The sequence below is a fragment of the Myotis brandtii genome, unplaced genomic scaffold (genome assembly GCF_000412655.1).
Source record: "Myotis brandtii unplaced genomic scaffold, ASM41265v1 scaffold59, whole genome shotgun sequence".
Taxonomy (NCBI): domain Eukaryota; kingdom Metazoa; phylum Chordata; class Mammalia; order Chiroptera; family Vespertilionidae; genus Myotis; species Myotis brandtii.
The window spans coordinates 775898-796867 of NW_005370223.1; the positions used below are offsets into that span (position 1 = coordinate 775898).

Here is a 20970-nt window from a genome sequence, read left to right on the forward strand (position 1 = left end):
TTACTTTTTATTTATTAATTAATTTTAGAGAGAGAGAGGAAGGGGGAAAGAGAAAAAAACATCGATTTGTTATTATACTTATTTATGCATTCATTGGTTGATTCTTGTATGTACCCTGACCGGGGATCGAACCTGCAACCTAGGCTTATTAGGAGGACACTCAAACCAACTAAGCTACCAGGCCAGGGCTAAAAATAGTTTTTAATGTAATCTATAATCTGGCACCAACCAACTTCCAAATTGATATCCCTTAACTCACTTTTACTCCTCTTTTCAACAAATTTTTTTGAGAATCTAATATGATTTAGGCACCAAGCTAGGTTCCAAAATATTCTGTCTAGTGGGTCTCAAACTGAGGGTTTGTGAAAATATTGCTGGACTCCACCTCCAAAGTTTCTAATTCAAAAGGCATGAATTTACATTTCGCACAAGTTCTCAAATGATGCTGATACTACTGGTCAGGATCTACTCTTGGTGAACCATTGCTCGACTTCTAAGGCCACAAAGGAAGCCCACAGGCTGAATGCCATCCACTCACATGTTTTGTCTGTGTAGTGTTTTAAACATTTTAAATTATTTGCAACATTTTAAAATTGGAAAATTTTTCACATAAAATGCAGATCTCTGGCTTATTGTGCATGTAAAAAGTCTCCCGGAACTAAACAGTAGTTACAGTCAAGGAAGATGTCTTAAGATTACCACTATCCTAATGGGCCCTCTACAGTCATGTACAATCATCTGGTTTAGCACTGTATTTGTGCTTGTACACGATGATCCACTTCTCCCCATTCTCTAGGCCTTTTTTCATGCTGCTCACTTTGACTTAAATGTCCTTTGCCCACTGTACTGCTAAAATTCTGCCTACCCCATTCTAAAGCCTGGCTTAAAAATCCTTCCTCAACAAAGCTCTAGCAAAAATAGAAATCGGTAAGTAATATACATACTAAAGATTTAACTTAAATTTAATATGTGTGCTTTAAGAATGAAAGTTTTATTTCCACAAATACTAAAATAGCAATATTTAAATAAACATTACAGATTATATCATAAACTATAAACATACTTTTTGCTACTTTTAATCTATGTAAAATTTTAATTTTGTTCATTAAAATTTTTACTGTGAAATCTTTTCCAGAGTAAGACATTAAAAGTGAATTAAAACATTAAATCTTACAGCCAAGATATATAATAGCTCCAAGAGATTATCTTATTTTTCTGGCAAAAAAAAAAAAAAAAAAAAAAAGGTGGGTGGGGGATGGGGATAATTGATACAATTCCCTTGATTTCATAACCTCCCAATCTTTAAAAACTACTTTAATAAAATAAGCACCTCCAATTTTTTTAATATGGAGGTTAACTTTAATGGATCTTTATTTCTATGGAATAGTAGGGGGGGGGGAATTACAAACAAAAACTCAGTGCTGGTCCTTGCTCTGCCAAAAATAGCTTTGTTATATCAAGTAAGTCACTGAGTTCTTTCTGGACCTCAGTTTTATTAGCTTCTAAATTGAAAAGGGGGTAAAAAGTGATCTCCAAATACTTTCCATCACTAAAGTCATAGGACTTACTCCTTCAAAAAATGAAAGCATAAAAATCAATGTCATAAAGACAAGCTTCCTGTTATTGGGCTAGTATTGCTTCTAAATTAGACTGAATTAAAAACCTTGAACTACAGCTTTTCAAAGCTCTAATTTAAAATGTTGAAGATAGAGCTTTGAAAGACTACTTATGTGTTTGTGTATATATTTATGTATGTTATATTTTAATGATCAAAATATAACATCTTTTGTAAGGCCAACAATTAAACTTCTTAGAAAAAAAACAGAGGAGACAAAAAAAATAAAACCATGCCATACAATCAAAAAATTATAATATATATCAAAAGAAAATTAAATAATTTTTAAAATGTCAAAGGTTTTTTTCATAATAGAGATTAACGATACATTATAATACATATTCTGTTTTAAGACATTCCCAAGAGAAAGTAACGGCCAAAATTAAAATTATATTGTGAAACTGAAAAAAATTTAGAAACGATTATATTCAGGCAGATCATGCCGTAAGCGAATTGCTTTCAGCTTCTCCACTTCAATTTTTGCTTGTAGCAGCTCTTCTTCTAGCTGCTGCCTTCTTTTCAATCCATCCCTCTTCTCCTGAACATATAATCCAAAATTTTTTTGATTTTCTAAAATTATCTGATGCTCCTCTTTCAGCATTTGCAGAATCTGAGGATCATACCCTAATTGTGACCTAAAGTGTCCTCCACACTCATGATGAAAAAAATCATCTCTCCTTGGGATGGAAGATGGAGACGATGTCATTCTCATATCAACAGAGGAAAGTGACGGCGACACAGATCTGTCCATAACATGTACTAATTCATGTTCTTCTCTTTGCTCTAAAGTATAACTCTGTTCCGAATTTAAAACCAGTGGAGGAGGGGGCTTAATGTCTTCTTCTTGCTTCACCTCCACTGTAATAGCAACTGGATGCTGATCCAACATTACCTGTAGTGAACTGGTACCAGCCTGTGCCTCCTCAGCCAAGTTTGCACTATAGCACACAAAAAAGCATTATAAAATGTAAATCAAATGAAGACAAGAGTATATTTACACCATAATTTCATGTTTAATGTACATTACATTAAGCTTTAAAGCTATACAGAAAATTATGAAACAAAAAAATTTAACCCTTAGAATAACAAATTGAAAGTGAGTGACTAAATTTAGGATTTTAATAACATATACATATATGTTACTTCCCATCCTTAACTTTAAAATATGGCTCTTAAAAGAACATGAAATTATAAATACTACACAAATGACAATGAGGTAAATAAAAAAGAAAAGCCATCTTTAATGGTTTCAGAGACGCAATTGCTCCTACAAGCCTGACGTTCTTTAATTGTATGCTGGGCCTTGCTGTCCCTATCCCTTTGCCCTTGATCTGCTTCTGCTCTCCTGGACTGAACTAAAAATCACCAAGTTCCAAGACTTCTAGGAGGATAATGGAAGGGCATCTATGAGAAGCAATGTTTTCTGCATTTGTCCAAAAAAAAAAATAAATCAAGATTGTGTATGGCTTCAGATGCCATCAGGGTTATCCTAACTATCTAATTTCAGGTGCAATGGTGTTTAATCTTACCTATCCTAAACCACATGACTCAGTTGTTCTCTCAGTCTCTCAACCATTGGTAAAGTTAACCGGCCAAGGGGTTTATATTGACCACTACATCCCCAGCACCTAGCACCTGGTAGGTGCTCATCATATGTGGTATGATTAAATATAGATAAAACGGTTATGTCAGTGTAATGTTTTTAAATAGGCTATATCCAATACACTGAAAGTTTATTAAATTTACATGTTATTTCCATAAAACTGTATAGGCATCTACAGTTTTAGCATAGTTTATTAATATTGTATTATGTAAATATAATGTACCTTAAAGTTCTGTTTTTAAAAAAATAATTTCAGTTATACCATGAAGCTGTTAATTAAGAATATATAATCTTGTTTCTTGAGGGGTATTTTAAAATTTTTGCTTCTGCCTTACTTAAAAATAAAAATTAGAAAGGGAAAGAGATGATTAGAATATTAATGGAAGTGCTATATTAACATTACAGAACGTTTCACAAATGATAAGTAGCATAGTTTAAGTAGAACTTAGAAAAAAATTTAAAATCCCCATATGTCACTTACTAATGGCATTAAATTGTCAATAATATCAGATGTTTGTCTAAGGGATACAAATGAAATATATAGTATGTTATAAAAAACCTATTTGTAGATTATATAAATTCATCCATTTTCATAACTTCTTTTGTCATCTTATAATTTTATTTTAAAACATATTTTTATTGATTTCAGAGAGGAAGAGAGAGAAGGGGAGAGAGAGAGAAACATCAATGATGAGAGAGAATCATCGATTGGCTGCCTTCTGCTCGCCCCTCACTGGGGACCAAGCCCACAACCCCAGCAATGTGCCCTGACCAGGAATTGAACTGTTACCTCCTGGTTAGTAGGTTAATGCTCAACCACTGAGCCAAACTGGTTGGGCTATCATCTTATGATTTTTGAAAGCAAAACGATAGAATATAAATGTAATTCAAATTGGTAAGATTTACTTTTATTAACATCTCTAAAACCTATAATGGGAAAATATTAAAACTGCAGGTTAAATTTAAAAAATTTACACAATAACTATTCCAAATTAATATGTACAATAGAGTATAATACAATTAGACATATACATTATACTCTCATGTAAATTAAAAATATGCCTTATATCTGGAATATCCTATTCCATTTTAGTGGAAACATTGTAAGTAAGGTCATCATATAAAAAATGTTTTAGAGAAAGTCACAAAAATGATAAACAGAAGGGTTTCTAAAATTTAGAAATATGAATTGTAAGGATCAATTGAGTTACAAAAACACAAAATATAATTTGATATTCGAAAGAAGTAAAAATAAAGACATAAATCAATGTGTTACAGAGATAGCCTAACCAAATATGTGTATATTTTTTAAATATATTAAATAATATAAACAGTAAGATTTTCCTTACTAAGAATGGAGAGACTGGTGAGATTAGCAGGCATGTTTATATAGAAGCATAATTAAAATTATAGAATAATTATAAACTTGTGAGATAATTATCAAGATTCAAGATGATGTCAAATAAGTATAAGCATATTAAATATATCAATATATTACATGAAAACACTAATATGAAAAATGACAGTGTAGACACTAACATAAGCAAGCATTAAAATGGCTTATTTCTAATATTCTTCACTTTAAAATATGAAAAATTGTTATTGTTTAAATAGTAGGTATAAAAATACGTGAATCAATTAATTCCTTTTATCAGAGAAATGTTGTCCCAAAAGATTGTATGTTACATACATACACATACAAATGGTCAAAATATAAAGATACTTTTATCTTATTTCTCTTCTATACTCAGTTTTTAAAATATGCAACTAACTGAAACTATAGTTCCCATGTGTAGTTTTCAAATTACAAAGGTCTATACTTAATACCCAAAAGATGGTTTTATACCTGTAATGCAGAAGCAACTTTTCTTATGGTTTGAGGAGAAAAAAAATGTAATAACTAACACAGTATAAAACAGTCTTACTGTGGAGGTTTCTGACATCCATCATATTAGGATTTAATCATTTGTCATCTCAGTGAACATTTTAAGCAGTGGCCTCATAATTTAATACATTGTGTATCCATGTCCTGGATTCCCACTAGTGATATTTTTTTACTATGCTGTCAACTAGAAATAAGCAGTAGATGGTAAGAAGCTGGGCTCAAAAAATGATCCCAGTAAATTATCAAAATAACAAATATGTTTGGTTAAAAAGTTCTTTTCCCTGTTTCTCTCCTAACTTCAAAAAGATTTCACAGGTAATCAATAAATGTGCTTATATAATGACTCTCCCACTAATAGAAAAGCACATTGTAAAGCTTTATTTGAAAGGTCTCTCAACTAACAAGAAGTTTACAACTTGTTTAAATTACCCTAAATGGTTCAGAAAAATGTAGCTACCATTTTTATCTTTTCCCAGGGGTTAAAATTTGAATCAGTAGTAAGGTAATAGTTTTTAAGATTCCAAGGCAAGTAGTTATGTAGAGCATAAATTTAAAAACAACAAAATGTTTCTAACACTTTATGAAACCAGTTGCTCTTATTGGTATATTAAAATTCATAGTTTGATATCCTTGCAAAGCAATTTGTGAAAACCTGTCCTTTCCTATGTGACCCACGATCAATGTGAAACTATACCATTAATAATTACACAAAAACTTTAAATTTTATTAAGTAACCTGAATCCCTAATTAGGCATTAATTCCTTTCCTTGTGTTTATTTTAAATATGTTAGAAAAATAACTTAAACTGTCTTAACATATGCAATAATACCATTAATAAGTTTACTTAATTATTGATTTTAGTTTTTTAGCTCAAAGAATATTCAATAAGTGGAGACAGTGACAATTTCACATACAAGCAAGGGTTCCATTTCTCCTGCAACTAACTTTCTATGAAACTGAAAATTCCAATGAAATGTAACCTTAAATGAAATCTTAAAAGGTCTCTCTCAGCTAATTACATAATTTAATTTTAAAGCTTAAAAAGTTTATGAACAGATGTCACAAATTTCATCCCAATTATTCCTCCCTAACCTTTACTTTTTAGAAACTACAGAAGGAGGGAAGGGGGAAGGGAAGACAATAAAAGTGACTTAAATGAAATGCAGCAGGAAAATTCCTTATAGCCTCACTTTTCTTTTTTTAGAACGCAAAACAAAGACACTATTCATTGCTCCCGTGTGGGGATGCTTACTATGCATATCTCTGTCACAACTAAGCCAGAGCCCAATAGATAGGAGGCGCCATAATTTTCCACAACAAAATAAAATAAAGCTTACCTTTGTATGTGGTTCCTGTCTCTTACCAGGCAAAAACTGGAAATCTGGGGAATCATCTCCATAACTTTCTTGGTTGGCTCAGAAATACTGCTTTTTAAATCTGATTGGGTATCTTTTTGCTGCAATAGCTCCTGTTTGGCATATTCTTTGAGCCTTTTGTAAAGGGTGCGTAGGCCCTGCGCTGTTCGAGGAGGGCGGTCTACTCCAATTGCATTATAGTTAACTGCTATGATATCCCAACATCTATTCTTTTCCACTATTACTGAATGCTTATTAGTGTGTTCTTCGAGGATTTTCACATATGGCTTCACAAGTTTTAGCAAATCAAGCTTTTCAGATAAGGTAAAATTGGAAGATCTAGCCTTTCCTACCATTGTTCTTTTCTCAAATTAAGGAGGCAGTTTCTGAAACCACCATGCAGCCTTCAGCTCTGCTCAGCTCTTTTCACAAACGGAAAAAGATCAGGCTTAACTAGGCTAGCCTCATTTAGGCCCACGCCTACAGGGGAGGGTTTATTAAAATTCCTCCAGCTTAAGCTGACGCAGGTTCAGGAAATCTGCTTAAGCCAAGCCTGACCTACATAAAGCTTCTCACTGAAACAGACAGGAAGGCACAGGCAAAACACACTTGTGTATAAAGAGAGCAGCTCAAGATAGGATTTAATAAACAACGGTCTAGAGATAAGCATGGAACACAGCTAAAAATTAGCTAATTTGGTGAGAATATCAGGTTTCCACATATGTATGCTTAGCTGATATTGAAACTGCACTGCAGTATCACTTTAATAAAAACAAAAGAGGAACTGTTTTGTCCTATCTGTTTACAAATCCAGAGGACAGAAAAATAAAAACTAACGACATGAGTGGTGAATGTAGTGATTCCTAACTGAGCAAGGCCCACGGTTTCTGAGCTGCTATTCTCTTACAAAATCTGCATAATGCTGGTCCTGCTGTCAATCAAGAATTGCATATCGTCTAGCTAGTTAGGTTACACCCAGACTCAGACTCCACAGTAAAGCTAAGCTTCTCCTTCATTTTACAATCTACAGTATCCACTGCGGTGTGTGTGTGTTTTTTCAGTTACTTAAGAATAAATTTTTGTCAAACAATGAATCTAAAAAACAGATAAAAAAAGGTTTTTAAAGCAATTTTTTTATTCTAGCTGTAACATATGTGAATATGCTAGCCTGCTCTATCATGTGTAAAAATCACCATCCACGGTGAAAACAGCATACTCTCGCCTTAAGACTGCACACAACAAAATCACTATTTTGCTATTATTAAGGGGTGGGATTTTCATTTAGCTATACTCACACAATCTCAACTACTAAAGCAAACAGCCATTTGCAAGGCTACCAGTTTACATGCTTAGAATATATTTTCTAATCCCTGTCTGAAAATATGGTAAATAACAATGTAAGCAAAATAAGGTTTTTTTCTCCTGATATATATGTTTATCCAGATAAAAGAATGAATTAGAACATATTTGAACATGTTGTAATGTACCCCGTGAATCACAGAAGGACGCCTCAAGAAGTCGAATTAAAGAGTCATGTTTATTGCAATCCGGGACTATGAGGGGTCATTCCCAAATCTCATAGTACCATTTGGTCACAGTTCCAGGATTATATAGGCAAAAAATCACAAAGGTATTGATTACATCTCAGGGTTTGGAATGAGGCACCTGGCTCGCAAAAAAGCGGATTACAGAAGCAGAATTAAGCATGTTAATTACAGTTTCGGGTCTCGGGGTCACTGAATTGACAGAAATACATTATCTAGAGCCCTCGGGTCTCGAACCATTGAGTTGGCAGGAAGTCATTATCTAGAGCCATCGAGGCAATTTAGAGTAATTGCACTGTCCTGGTCTTAGGACCACTGAGTCAACTGGAATGCACCACCTGTGGCCACTAAAACAATTTAGGGTAATTGTGCTGTCCTGGTTCCCAGGTACAGAAGAATGCTTTCTAAAACCAGTAAGATAACAATCAATGGGATAGTCATTCAATCGAATGGGATGATTTATACAATTCAGAAAATCAAAGTAACTTTTCTATTGTTAAGCCAAACAGCAGGGTTAGAGTTAAACTACAGTTTCTACCTGATGGTTGCTACCATACTTCAAACACAGTTCCATTCAACCAAACAATTACTGAACAGCCATTAAAAATCCTCCCAAGCACTGTGCCAGGCCCAAGGAAAACAAAGGTGAATCTACCTGATACAGCCCCTATTCAGGAAGCTGTAGTTCTGCAGAAACACCGTAAAATTTCAATTCCTTGTTTTTCATTCTTTCAATAGAGAGAAGCAAATTAAATGTATTGAGTTCTCATATGAGCCACACAATGTGCAAGAAGTTTTAAATGTGGATCCATCAGGGAAAAAGGGAAAGACTGCTGGGTGTTCTAATGAGATATGCAGACAGGGACCACATGGAGATAGGGGGAAAGGAAGTCAGATATGGAGGCAAAACCCGGCTGGGCTGGGAAAACTTGACCCTTGACCTGGCCAGGTGGGAACAGTGATGTCACCTGGGACCTGAAGTGGCAGTCCTTAATCAGGTCCTCCCACAGGTGGAAACTTGAACTTTGATATAATTGGATATTGCCAGAATTCCTTAAAGCAGTGGTTCTCAGCCTTCCTAATGCCGCGACCCTTTAATACAATTCCCTCATGTTGTGGTGACCCCCAACCATAAAATTATTTTCGTTGCTACTTCCTAACTGTAATGTTGCTACTGTTATGAATCGTCATGTAAATATCTGATATGCAGGATGTATTTTCATTGTTACAAATGAAAGCATAGTGATTAATCACAAAAACAATATGTAATTATATATGTGTTTTCCGATGGTCTTAGGCAACCCCTGTGAAAGGTTCGTTTGACCCCTATAGGGGTCGCGACCCACAGGTTGAGAACCGCTGCCTTAAAGGGACCAATCAGAAGCTAACAGAGTATATAAACATCCCCTAAAGAAATAGCTTAAATAGGTTACCCATTTGGGGCTCCCTTCCTGCTGTCTTGCAGCAGGAAGTCCACATATCTCCTCCCAAAAGCTTTGTTCCCACCTCCCCCTCCAATAAATTGTTTCCTTCCCACCATTTTTGTCCCTGAATCCATTCTTCAGTTTTACAAGACAAAGAACTCGGACCTAACCACATTTTGGGCATATTTTGGGTTTCACTATGGAATGCAAGGTGTGTTGTCTGGCATACCCTACTGCAGGGGTGGGCAAACTTTTTGACTCGAGGGCCACAATGGGTTCTTAAACTGGACCGGAGGGCCGGAACAAAAGCATGGATGGAGTGTTTGTGTGAACTAATATAAATTCAAAGTAAACATCATTACATAAAAGGGTACGGTCTTTTTTTTTTTTTAGTTTTATTCATTTCAAACGGGCCGGATCCGGCCCGCGGGCCGAAGTTTGCCCACGGCTGCCCTACTGAGTAGTCTGATTTGTTAGTAGTTCTAGCTTTTCACTGCCTTTGGTCAGTTTTATTGCTCAATAAATTGTTGTAAATAGTAATGATTATTGTCCATAGAGATGGGAATTGAAAATTGACTCGTCCCAGCAACCTGACCACAGATATGCAAAGAAAAACAAGAACACAAGATATATACTATCTTTAAATAATATTTTGTATTTTTGGGAAAAATGCAGATATTATATTAAGAAACAAAATACTAATAAAAATATGAAAAACCATTCAATCTCACCAAATTATCAAGGAAATGTATAGTAAAAATGACTTTCTTCTATAAGATTGGCAAAATTCTTAAAGACTGAAAATGTCAAGAGCAGATAAGGGGGCAGGGCAAAGAGCACTCTTTGGTGCTGTTGATGGACGTGTAAAGTGGCATTCTGGACATCGATCTGGGAAAATCCATTAATATTTTACATTTGTAAAACCTTCCAAAACTGTTAACCTAAAAATAAATTAGCAAAGTGAGAGACAACAAGTATTTTACTTGAGGATCAACACAATAGCTATTCAGGAAGCAGTGATTCAGACAGAAACCCAAAGTCTTCCAATTAGGAGGTGAAGGCAAGGGGTATTTATGAGACAGAAAAGGGGAATAATTACATGAATAGAATCAAGGGTGCTAATAAGCTAAGGAACGAATTTCTGTAGATGCAGATAAGCTAAAAGAGTGATGCTGATTCTTAAAAATGTCTTTAATTTTCAGTACAGTAGTCATAATAACTGCTCTCTTGTTATCTTTGCAAATAGTTCTGTGGAACACAATGTTGCTTTAGGCTCAGATCAAATATTGTTTTGCCCAGTTTTAACATTCCAAAGATTTGAGGACTAAGACATACAGGCAAGGCAGTTCCTCTGGGATGACAGCTCCAACTCCATTTTGAAATGGCTCCATTTATATTATTTTTTTACAATACTATGGTCTACATTAGGCAGCATTAAAATGAAAGAGACAGATTGCTTTTTTAAAATATATTTTTATTGATTTCAGAGAGGAAAGGAGAAAGAGAGAGAGAGAGAGAGAGAGAGAGAGAGAGGGAAACATCAATAATGAGAGAGAATCATTAATCAGCTGCCTCCTGCATGCCCCACACTGGGGATAGAGACCGCAACCCAGGCAGGTGCCCTGACTAGGAATCGAACCATGACTCTTGGTTCATAGGTTGATGCTCAACCACTGAGCATACCAGCCAGGCTTCAATTTTTATTTTATTTTATTTTTATTTTTTTACAGAAGAAAACAACGTTTTAATATATGTGCATGAGTAATTTCAGAGGTATGAAAATTCCAAAGACAGTGAGGCAACACTGGGTATATAAGACATTTTGGACAAAGGAGAAAGGGGATGGAAGGGAGTATTAGATTTCAGAAAAATGGAGGATTTACAGGTAGTTGGGGAGGAGGGGAACATACCTGGCAGGCAAATTCTTGCTAGGCAAATCAGAAAGAATGGGACTTAAGGGGTACCTGCCTGAAGCCCTCTGTTTACCATACTTAATTCAAATTAGGCTAAGGCCACATCACTGAGGATCTGTATAATTCTGATTTGATTTAAACTGTAGTTTTAAAGCCATCATATTTTTCTTCTCTCTCTCTGCTAACTTCACTGCCCTGATGATCCCTGACTCCTGAGACAGCAGAAGACAATAGCCCAGTTCTGAGTAATGGTCACCCCAAGGTTTAATCCCCTGGCAGGCTAAAGATAACAGCTCCTGAGCCCTAAGGCAGGAAAACCCTCTTGGTTACTTGTTCTTGAAAGTAGTTCTGGACACCCAGCTGACCTGGGAGTTGTCCTCAAGACCTGAAGGAATGATTTATTACCCTTCTCTCGCCTCTGACCAATCAGCTCCTACTATGACCCTGAACCCCTAGCCCTTGGTGCCTTGTGATTTTGCCCTACATAATCTGTAACCTATGTCCTGGAGGAGTTGGGTCTTTCCGAGTAGGAGCCCAGAGGCCTCCAGACTGGCCAGTGCAGATAAACCAATTCCTTTTGTTAGGGGCAGAAATAGAACACTATCACATCAAGTTTGTTTTTGTTTTATAATTACAGTTAACATTCAATATTATATTAGTTTCAGGTGTACAGCATAGTACTTAGACTTACAATTTACAAAGTGATTTCCCTGATAAGTCTAGTACCCACCTGTCACCATACATAGTTATTACAATATTGACTATACCTTGTTACTATTTTATAACTGACCATTTTTAAAAATATTATTTTATTGATTTCCAAGAGGAAGGGAGAGGGAGAGAGAGATAGAAACATCAATAAGAGAGAATCATTGATCGGCTACCTTCTACACGCCCCCTACTGGGGATTGAGCCTGCAACCGGGCATGTGCCCTTGACCAGAATCGAACCTGGGACCCTTCAGTCCACAGGCTGACACTCTATCCAATGAGCCAAACCAGCTAGGGCTGTAACTGACAGTTTGTACTGATCACAAATCACAACAAGTATAACAGTAATGAAAAATTCTGAAATATTGTGAGAATTACCAAAATGTAACACAGAGACACAAAGTGAACAAATACTATTGAAAAATGGAATCAACAGAACTGCTCAATACAGGGTTGCACAAACCTTCAATTTGTAAAACACATTATTTGCAAAGCCCAATAAAACAAAGTGCAATAAAACGAGGTATGCCTGTATGTACTTTCATATAGCTTGAGCATCACAATAAATGATATATGCACTGTTCATACATTGCTGGTGGGAATATAAAGTTGTAGTATCTTCAGAAGGCAATTCATCATTATCCATCAAAATAACAAATGCACACACCTTGAGACCAGCACCCTACTCCAATGTATTTACCCTATTGATATAGTCTTACCTATGTTTATAATACATAGATATTTGATCAGACCGTCAAACCTCAGAGGGAAGGTAGGGGAGGGTGGGGGTAAGGGGGAGAGATCAACCAAAGGACTTGTATGCATGCATATAGGCCTAACCAATGGACACAGACACCAGGGGGGTGAGGGGGCAATGGGGGGATAAGAACACATATGCAATACCTTAATCAATAAAAAATAAAAATATATATACTGTATATTCACTATAGCTTTGTTTGTAATAACAAAAAAGCTAAGCAATCTAATAAGGCTCTGGTTAAATATACTTGGCAAATCCATACAATAGGATATTATGTAGTTTTTAAATAGAAAGAGGTAGTTCTAAATGTACTGACAAAAAGATTTCAAAGATAGACTGTTACAGTAAAAATGCAAAGTATAGAACAGTGCAGTTAGTGAACAATAATTTGTATGGGGAAAATATATTACATACAAATGTTTCCAAATGTACAAAATATCTCATAGATACCCAAATACTGGTAACTGGTTGCCTCTGGAGAAAGAAACTAGATGGTGAAGGATCAGGGAAAGGGGACTTCTTACTATTACTGTATTCTTCACGACTTCTGAATTTTTTACCATGTGCGTTCATTACCTATCTTTTTTTTTTTTAAATATATTTTATTGATTTTTCACAGAGAGGAAGGGAGCGGGATAGAGAGTTAGAAACATCGATGAGAGAGAAACATCAATCAGCTCAGCTGCCTCCTGCACACTTCCGACTGGGCATGTGCCCGCAACCGAGGTACATGCCCTTGGCCGGAATCGACCCCGGGACCCTTCAGTCCGCAGGCCGACACTCTATCCACTGAGCCAAACCGGTTAGGGCTACCTATCTTTTTTTTTTTTTTTTTTAAAGTCACAAGGAACTATATATTGTAGGATTCTATTCATATGAAATGTCCAAAACAGGCAAAACCATAGAGACCGAAAGCAGATTAGTGGTTACCAGGGCTGGGAAGAGAGAGGGGAATGATGAGTTGACTGATTAATTGGCCCTGGGATTGCTTTTAGTGTGATGAAAATGTTCTGAAACTAGATATTGGTAATGGTTGCAAAACACTGTAAATGTGCTAAATGCCACTGACTTGCACACTTTAAAATGGTTAAAATGGTGAATTTTTGTCCGGCCCATTGTGGCTCAGTGGTTGAGTGTCAACCCATGAACCAGGAGGTCATGGTTCGATTCCTGGTCTGGGCACATGCCTGGATTACAGGCTCAACCCCCGGTAGGGGACATGCAGGAGGCAGCCCATTGATGATTCTCATTGTTGATGTTTCTATTGCTCTCTCCTTTTCCCTCTCTCTGAAATAAAAACATATATCTATATATGTACGTACATACACACACACACATCTATAATAATAAAAGCGTAATATGCTAATTAGACCAGACGTCCTTCCAGATACTCTACCCACTGAGCCAAACCAGCTGGGGCTCCATGCTTTTCTATATGCAACATCTCTCTTCAGCAATCACTATAGAAAGCAAGATGCTTCTTATAATGCTCTTTTCCCCAATTAACCTCTCTCTCTGAATGACAGGCAGTGGGGTGTCAGGAGGTTGGCACAGGTTCCCCAGTCCAGTAAATGCATTAAATCGGAGAAGGATTAAGGGATTAAAGGTTGAATAAATTAAGTAAACTCTTCAGTTTATCTTAACACTTAACTCTCTTCTCATAGTAAGCAGGGAAGAGAACAAGAAACCATAGAACACAAATGAAACCCCAAACCAGTAACAAGGAATGTAACATACTGTAGAGTCTAAATATCATTCACTGGGGAAGATGTTAGTTACCATGATAGAAAAAACAAAAACAAAAAAACAGGCATGCATGGGTCATTATCTGGCACAGGCCTGACAGTAGAGATGAAAGACTGGGAAAATAGGACATTCATCTAACAAAGATAGAAGAAAAGAGGGAGAAAGTAAGGTAGGAAGAAATGAGAGCAAATCAGTGAAACATGGCAGCAGCTACACTGCCATGCCCAGAACTGTTTCTACAAATCTCCCTGAATTGGTACCAGCTCCAAAAGTCCTTCCCCACTTTTAAGTTCTGAGGAGCATAAATGGTACCAATGATTCTGACCAATTGGGGAAATACAAAATTCCTTTCTGCCCCACCAAGAAATGAACCATTTATAGGTAAAATTAATCATCACCAAGCTCAAGAACTTCCTTGAAGCCCTGGCCGGTTTGGCTCAGTGGATAGAGTGTCGGCCTGCGAACTGAAAGGTCCCAGGTTCGATTCTGGTCAAGGGCATATGCCCAGGTTGTGGGCTCGATCCCCAGTGGGGAACTTGCAGGAGGCAGCCAATCCATGATTCTCTCTCATCATGTATCTTTCTATCTCTCTCTCTCTTCCTTCCTCTCTGAAATCAATTAAAAAAATATAAAAATATTTTTTAAAAAAAGAACTTCCTTGAAAAGGATTAAGCGATGAAGGCACTTTTTGTTGATTTACACTGGTATCTTAAGGATGACAGTTACAATTCTACAAACCAGCAGATGGGGCTCTCTCCCTGAATATGATTATTCAACCAAAAATTAATAAAATACAATTTGGAAAACTGTAGTTTTGATGTTGGTTTTCACAAGGCCAAATAAACATCTGTGAACCATCTTCATTATTTTTTTAATTATCTGAAAAATACTGGCCTATTAGATTCAAAAAGAACCATAGCCATTATTTTAACTCAATTCAACAATGGGGAGAGGGAACATTTGTTAAGTGCTTGCTTTTATTGCAATTATATACCTTCATAATTCCCATCTAACTGATCAGAAGTTACTCCATGGACTATAATGATTTAACAGTTTCATTTCTTTCAAGTTCACCTCTCCAATTTTAGTATTGTTAACATGTTTTTTTAGAAAATTTGTTTTTTTAATCTTTAAACACCTTTTGGTACTTGAGGCAAAGACCATATTTGACCAATACCTTTACAATGAACAGTATTAGACATACACCTATTATAAAGTACAAAATTTGAATTACATGATTAATGCAATCATTAAAGATAAATTATGACAACAAAAATCTGAATTGCCAACAATCTAGTTGTATTGTATCAATAACTTTCAAATGTACATATTCATTCTAAGTAATCAATTTAAATAATCCTATGTAATAAAGAGCTAATATGCTAATTAGACTGGACGGCGGAAGACCTTCTGGAATGACCAGTAGGCGGGGGCGGGACCACAAGGCAGCCGGGGCTGCAAGGGCCAAGCCCCTTGCACTAATTTCGTGCATTGGGCCTCTAGTACTGTAATAAAACTGGTCAAGTGTAAACCTGATTACTAAAAAGCACAGTCTTACCTGTATGATGTAGGTTAAATGCTGGCACTGCAGATGTTTCCCCGTGATTCATTTCTCTACCACTGTCTTCAGCAGGCAGAAGATTTAAACTGTATGTTGTGGGATCAGCTTGTAATTGGAGAAGAGTATTATTTGCAGCAACCTAAAAGAACGAAATATGTATTTTATGCAGAAATTCAATCTAATTTTCCATATTTTTACATAACAGATACCTAGTTTAAAAAGAACTACAAGTTTAAAAAAAAAGAGCTACAAATTTAGTTTCTCTACATATACATAGGGGATACTTAAAAAAAATAACTTAAAATTCAATTTTTATTGTTTTTTAAATTAGTATTAAAAGCTGAGCCCAGCCAGTGTGGCTCAGTGGTTGAGTGTCGCCTATGAATCAGGAGGTCACGGTTCGATTCCTGGTTGGGTACATGCCTAGGTTTCAACTCAATCCCCAGTGTGGGGTTCTCTCATCACGGATGTTTCTATCTCTCTCTCCCTCTCCCTTCCTCTCTGAAATCAATAAAAATATTTTTTTAAATAACTGACTCAGAGAATGAAAATTGTGCTTATAATTATAGTGTGCTTTTTAAATATTTTTATTGATTTTTTTAGAGAAAGAGGAAGGGAGAGGGAGAGAGAAGCATCAATGTGAGAGTGAAACATTGATCAGCTGTCCCCTGCACGCGCCGCCCCCCCCCCCATTAGGGATTGAGCCTGCAACCCGGGCATATGCCCTAACTGGGAATCAAATTAGCAACCTTTCAGTGCATGAGACAATGCCCAACCAACTAAGCCACACTGGCCAGGGCTCCCTCTTCTACTTTTAAGGACAATTATATGGGGCGACCAAGACAATCCAGGATAACTACCCCACCTCAAGGTCCTTAACATTAATCACTTAGTCAAAAAGTCCCTTCTACCATGTGAAGTAACATATTCACAAGTTCCAAGTATTAGGACATGGATGTTTTTAATATGTTTTTATTGATTTCAGAAAGAGGAAGAGATAGAAATATCAATGATGAGAGAGAATCATCAATGAATGGGCTGCCTCCTGCATGCCCCCTAAAGTACATTGAGTCTGAAACCCGGGCATGTGCCATGTTGGGAATCAAACCACGACCTCCTGGGTCATGGGTCGATGCTCAACCACTGAGCCACACCAGCTGGGCAAGATATGGACATTTTTAGAGAGCCATTTTTCTGTCTACCACAGTATGTTTGAATTTTTAAAAAAATAACAACTCACAATAAAAAAGAAAAAAATGTATTAGTAGACTTTAACCTCCATAGCATAAATAGATCAGAGAATTATAGAGTAGCAGAAGTGTGGATTGCCTGTTTTATATATTTTCTATTTAACTTCTATATATCTAAGATCAAAACAATTCCTTCTCTTAGTACTAAAGAGCATATATTAAGACTGCTTCAAGCATTTACTTTTTTTTTTTGGTTAATCTTCACCCAAGGGATGTTTTCCATTGATTTTTAGGAAGAGTGGAAGGGAGAGCGAGAGGGAGAGACAGAGAAACATCAATTGGTTGCCTCCTGCACATGCCCCAATTGGGCCCGGGGATCAAGCCTGCAACCGAGGTACTTGCCCTTAACCGGAATCAAACGCACATCCCTTCAGTCCAAGGGCCAATGCTCTGTCCACTGAGCCAATGTGGCCAGGGCACACTTACTCTTTATAAGTAAAATGAAATGTCTAGAATAATGATATAAATCATTATTTACATGCTTGTCTTTAAACTGCCTTATCTAAAGTTTTCATTTATTTATACGGTATCTTTAAAAAGAACAAAAATCACCCGGACCAGTGTGGCTCCCTAGTTAGTGTCAGCCACGCACTGAAGGGTCACAGGTTTGATTCCCAGTCAAGGGCAAATACCTGGGTTGAGGGTTCGAGTCCCAATCCTAGTCAGGGTGTGTTCGGGAGGCAACTAATCAATGTGTCTCTCTCATCAATGTTTCTCTTTCTCTCTCTCCCCTCACCCCCTCGTGCCTTCCACTCTCTCTAAAAATCAATGGAAAAAATATTCTCGGGTGAAGATGAGAAAAAAGAAAAAAAAGAGCCCAACCCGTGTGGCTCAGTGGTTGAGCATCAACGTATGAACCAGGAGGTCTCAGCTCAATTCCCAGTCAGGGCACATGCCTGGGTTGTGGGCTTGATCCCCAGTAGGGTGCATGCAGGAGGCAGCCCGTCAATGATTCTCTCTCATCATTGATATTTATATCTCTCTCTCCCTCTCCCTTCCTCTCTCTAAAATCAATTTAAAAGGAAAAAAAGAACACTAATCAGAATAATTTTTTACAAGAACCTCCACCCCTTTCCTCACAGAGTTACCATATTTTTTACTGTTACCAGAATTTTATTTTATGGACCCAACTGTATGTCATTCCTTTTTTTAAAAAAAATCATAATAATTTCTAAGGCGTTGGTAGGACTTTGTCAACTGAAAATTCCTATAGGCAGTAAGTATTGTTAACTCTTTAGATGGCAGTTTTTACAAGTACATGCTTCTCTATATTGCTTCCTTTAATTTTTTTTTTTTACCTCAGACAATTGCATATCTGGATCCAGCTTTGTAATCTCTTCATTCAGACTTGGATTACTTCTTGCTGGCGGTATAAATTTTGGTTTTTTGAAGGGTTTCCCCTGCAACTGACTTGGCGCTGCAGATCGTCTCATGTTCAGCAGTACTAACCTGAAAAATACCAAAAACAAAAATCTCCCGTAAGTCTGATTAGATTCAGGTCTTTCTGCCTCGGTTTCCGTGGTGAGTGGGGACATTCACATTGTGCTGGACAGCCCTTATACAGTTTGAGGGGTTAGCAGTGGAGGGCATTCTCTACTGTTTCTTATTCAGGGGCAAAATAGATCTCTATTAACACAATCTTAGAGCAAATTAATGGTTTTAATTAAAATTGGTTTGTAACTATGTGTACTTGAGAAGCAGTATGTACCAATAGCAGTGGTCAATACAGATTCTGTCTAAATAAGTCATGCCAAAATAACCTCACTAACCTCATCCCCTTTAAAATGGGCCAACAGAATATTACATGTCCCTGGATACACAATTGACAACTGCAACATGATGAATTACAACATACAAATGTTAGGCCCTTAATGGTCAAATGAAATAGAACAACAGAAAGTTTATATGGAAAAACTCAAGGGGCTTTTAGATGACAATAGCTCAACTGAAATAACAAGATAATGATGAGTCTACTTAATTAAAGTAATAAATTCTCGATGTCATTAATAAAAATGATGTCCACATCATGAAATTAGGTTTTATTTTCTGCATTTAGTCAGATCCCCCTGTAAAACTCTGAAAATTCTGACCAAAACCGTTTTTAAAAAGAACACTAGAAAAATACAGTAGCTAGAAACTTTGGGCAAACTATTTAAACTCTCTGGATATCAATTCCCTCATTTGTAAAATAAAGAGAATGGACTAGATGGTAAAATTTCTTTCATCACCACCTTAAACCCTGAAACCCTTCCAGACCTAATACACGATTTCTAATTTTTCAACCCTCCTATTTATCCTATTTTTTTTTTAATGAATTTGAGAATGTAGGCAAGTGAGAAGCAGCACCGACTGGTGGTGGTTCAGAAAACAGATTCTAAATTGACCTGAATTCTAGCTCTGCCATTTACATCCATCAGTCATCTAACTTATTAATGCATTTAAAAGTAAACTGCAGGCATCAGTATATTTCCCCCTTAAATATTTCAGCTTCCTTGCTGCCTCTTAAATTAGAACTATCTGAGCCCTTTGCCCAAGCCCTGGAAATAATGCCCATTTGGCTGTAGCTGGTTTGGCTCAGTGGACAGAGCGTGGGCCTGAGGACTGAAAGGTCCCAGGTTCCATTCCAGTCAAGGGCATGTACCTTCGTTGCGGGCTTGTTCCCCAATAGGGGGCGTGCAGGAGGCAGTCCATCAATGATTCTCATCATTAATGTTTCTCTCTCCCTCTCCCTTCCTCTTTGAAATCAATAATATATTTTTAAAAATAAAAATAAAAATAAAGAAATAATGCCCACTTGGCAGCCCTACTGGGATGCTACAAGTTCTGAGATGATGCGAACACCCTACCTGCTTCTGTCCTCCCTAGTCAATGGCTGACAGCTGCCACACATCAGAAAGCCTGAACTTTGGGGCAATGCAAAGAATAATGACGAACACAGCTTTGAAGGTAACAGTGTCATGTCGTCACTAAGAATACAGCTTTAAGGGTAAAAACCTGAATATAAGGTGAACACCTGGCCTGACACTTCCTAGTGTGTGATCCTGCACAGTGTGCCTAACCTCTGTGTCTCCATTTCTTCGTCTATAATAGGGGATACAGTAATCACAATGACTCACAGTGCTGTTGGGTTAAATGAAACACTCCAAGCACTTAGGACAAAGCTTACACACAGTAAGCACCCTAGTTATCTGTGATAATACCATGTTTAATTATTACTGGATGCTTAAGACACAAGGCCCTGTGATGAAGGTCCCACGAGGCGGGGCAGTGAAGGATGTCGACCAGGGGGATCGTGGCCGAAATCAGTGTGTTCGTGTGGCTTTGAAGGTGGGAGGGGTGCCCCCATCCGACCCCCGGGAGCAAGGTAAACAAACCACCAAGAACCAGCCACGGCCGTCTCTGCTGCTGCTGCGGCTGCGCTGCGAGCTTCACCTGCTCTTCTGACGTCATGCCCCACTGAACCCTCCGCTAAAGATCAACACCGTGAGGAGGGCGTGGGCCAACCCCGGGGAAGAAACGCCCCGGGGCAGAGCCAGCGACGGCCCGGCAGAGCGGGCGCGGAGGCATCACCGTCCGCAGTTCCGTCTCCCGGAGGCTCCGCCAA

At 37.2% G+C, this 20970-nt stretch overlaps 2 protein-coding genes and 1 long non-coding RNA gene across 5 annotated transcripts in view; 1 reads left to right on the top strand and 2 right to left on the bottom strand.

The window, feature by feature from the left end:
* The window catches only part of RAD54B (RAD54 homolog B (S. cerevisiae)), a 49869-nt gene extending 31056 nt beyond the window's left edge, over positions 1-18813 (bottom strand). The window contains exons 1-2 of one of the 2 annotated variants that reach the window (XM_005879231.2): positions 18665-18813; positions 16114-16255 (exon numbers count right to left, since the gene is read on the bottom strand). In XM_005879231.2, coding sequence (XP_005879293.1) covers positions 16114-16255; positions 18665-18799 — 277 coding nt within the window. In that variant the 5' untranslated portion in view covers positions 18800-18813. Of the gene's footprint in view, positions 1-6440; positions 6896-16113; positions 16256-18664 lie in introns of those variants that run through there. The other variant, XM_014550243.1, reaches the window with a different exon arrangement.
* FSBP (fibrinogen silencer binding protein) lies at positions 116-6852 on the bottom strand. Of its 2 annotated transcripts, none has more exons than XM_005879309.2 (2): positions 6441-6852; positions 116-2553 (listed from the first exon to the last, which is right to left on the bottom strand). In XM_005879309.2, exons 1-2 carry the CDS (start codon positions 6812-6814, stop codon positions 2028-2030), a joined length of 900 nt encoding a protein of 299 aa, XP_005879371.1. In that variant the 5' UTR covers positions 6815-6852; the 3' UTR covers positions 116-2027. The 2 variants fall into 2 exon arrangements, 1 of the variants encoding a protein (XP_005879371.1); XR_001364605.1 differs by lacking the exon at positions 6441-6852 and adding an exon at positions 3442-3554 and having other exon boundaries at positions 2507-2553.
* The window catches only part of LOC106728313, a 24587-nt gene continuing 6736 nt past the window's right edge, over positions 3120-20970 (top strand). Inside the window, exons 1-2 of the long non-coding RNA XR_001364606.1 lie at positions 3120-3130; positions 9888-9898. This is a non-coding gene — a long non-coding RNA (uncharacterized LOC106728313). The remainder of the gene's footprint in view (positions 3131-9887; positions 9899-20970) is intronic.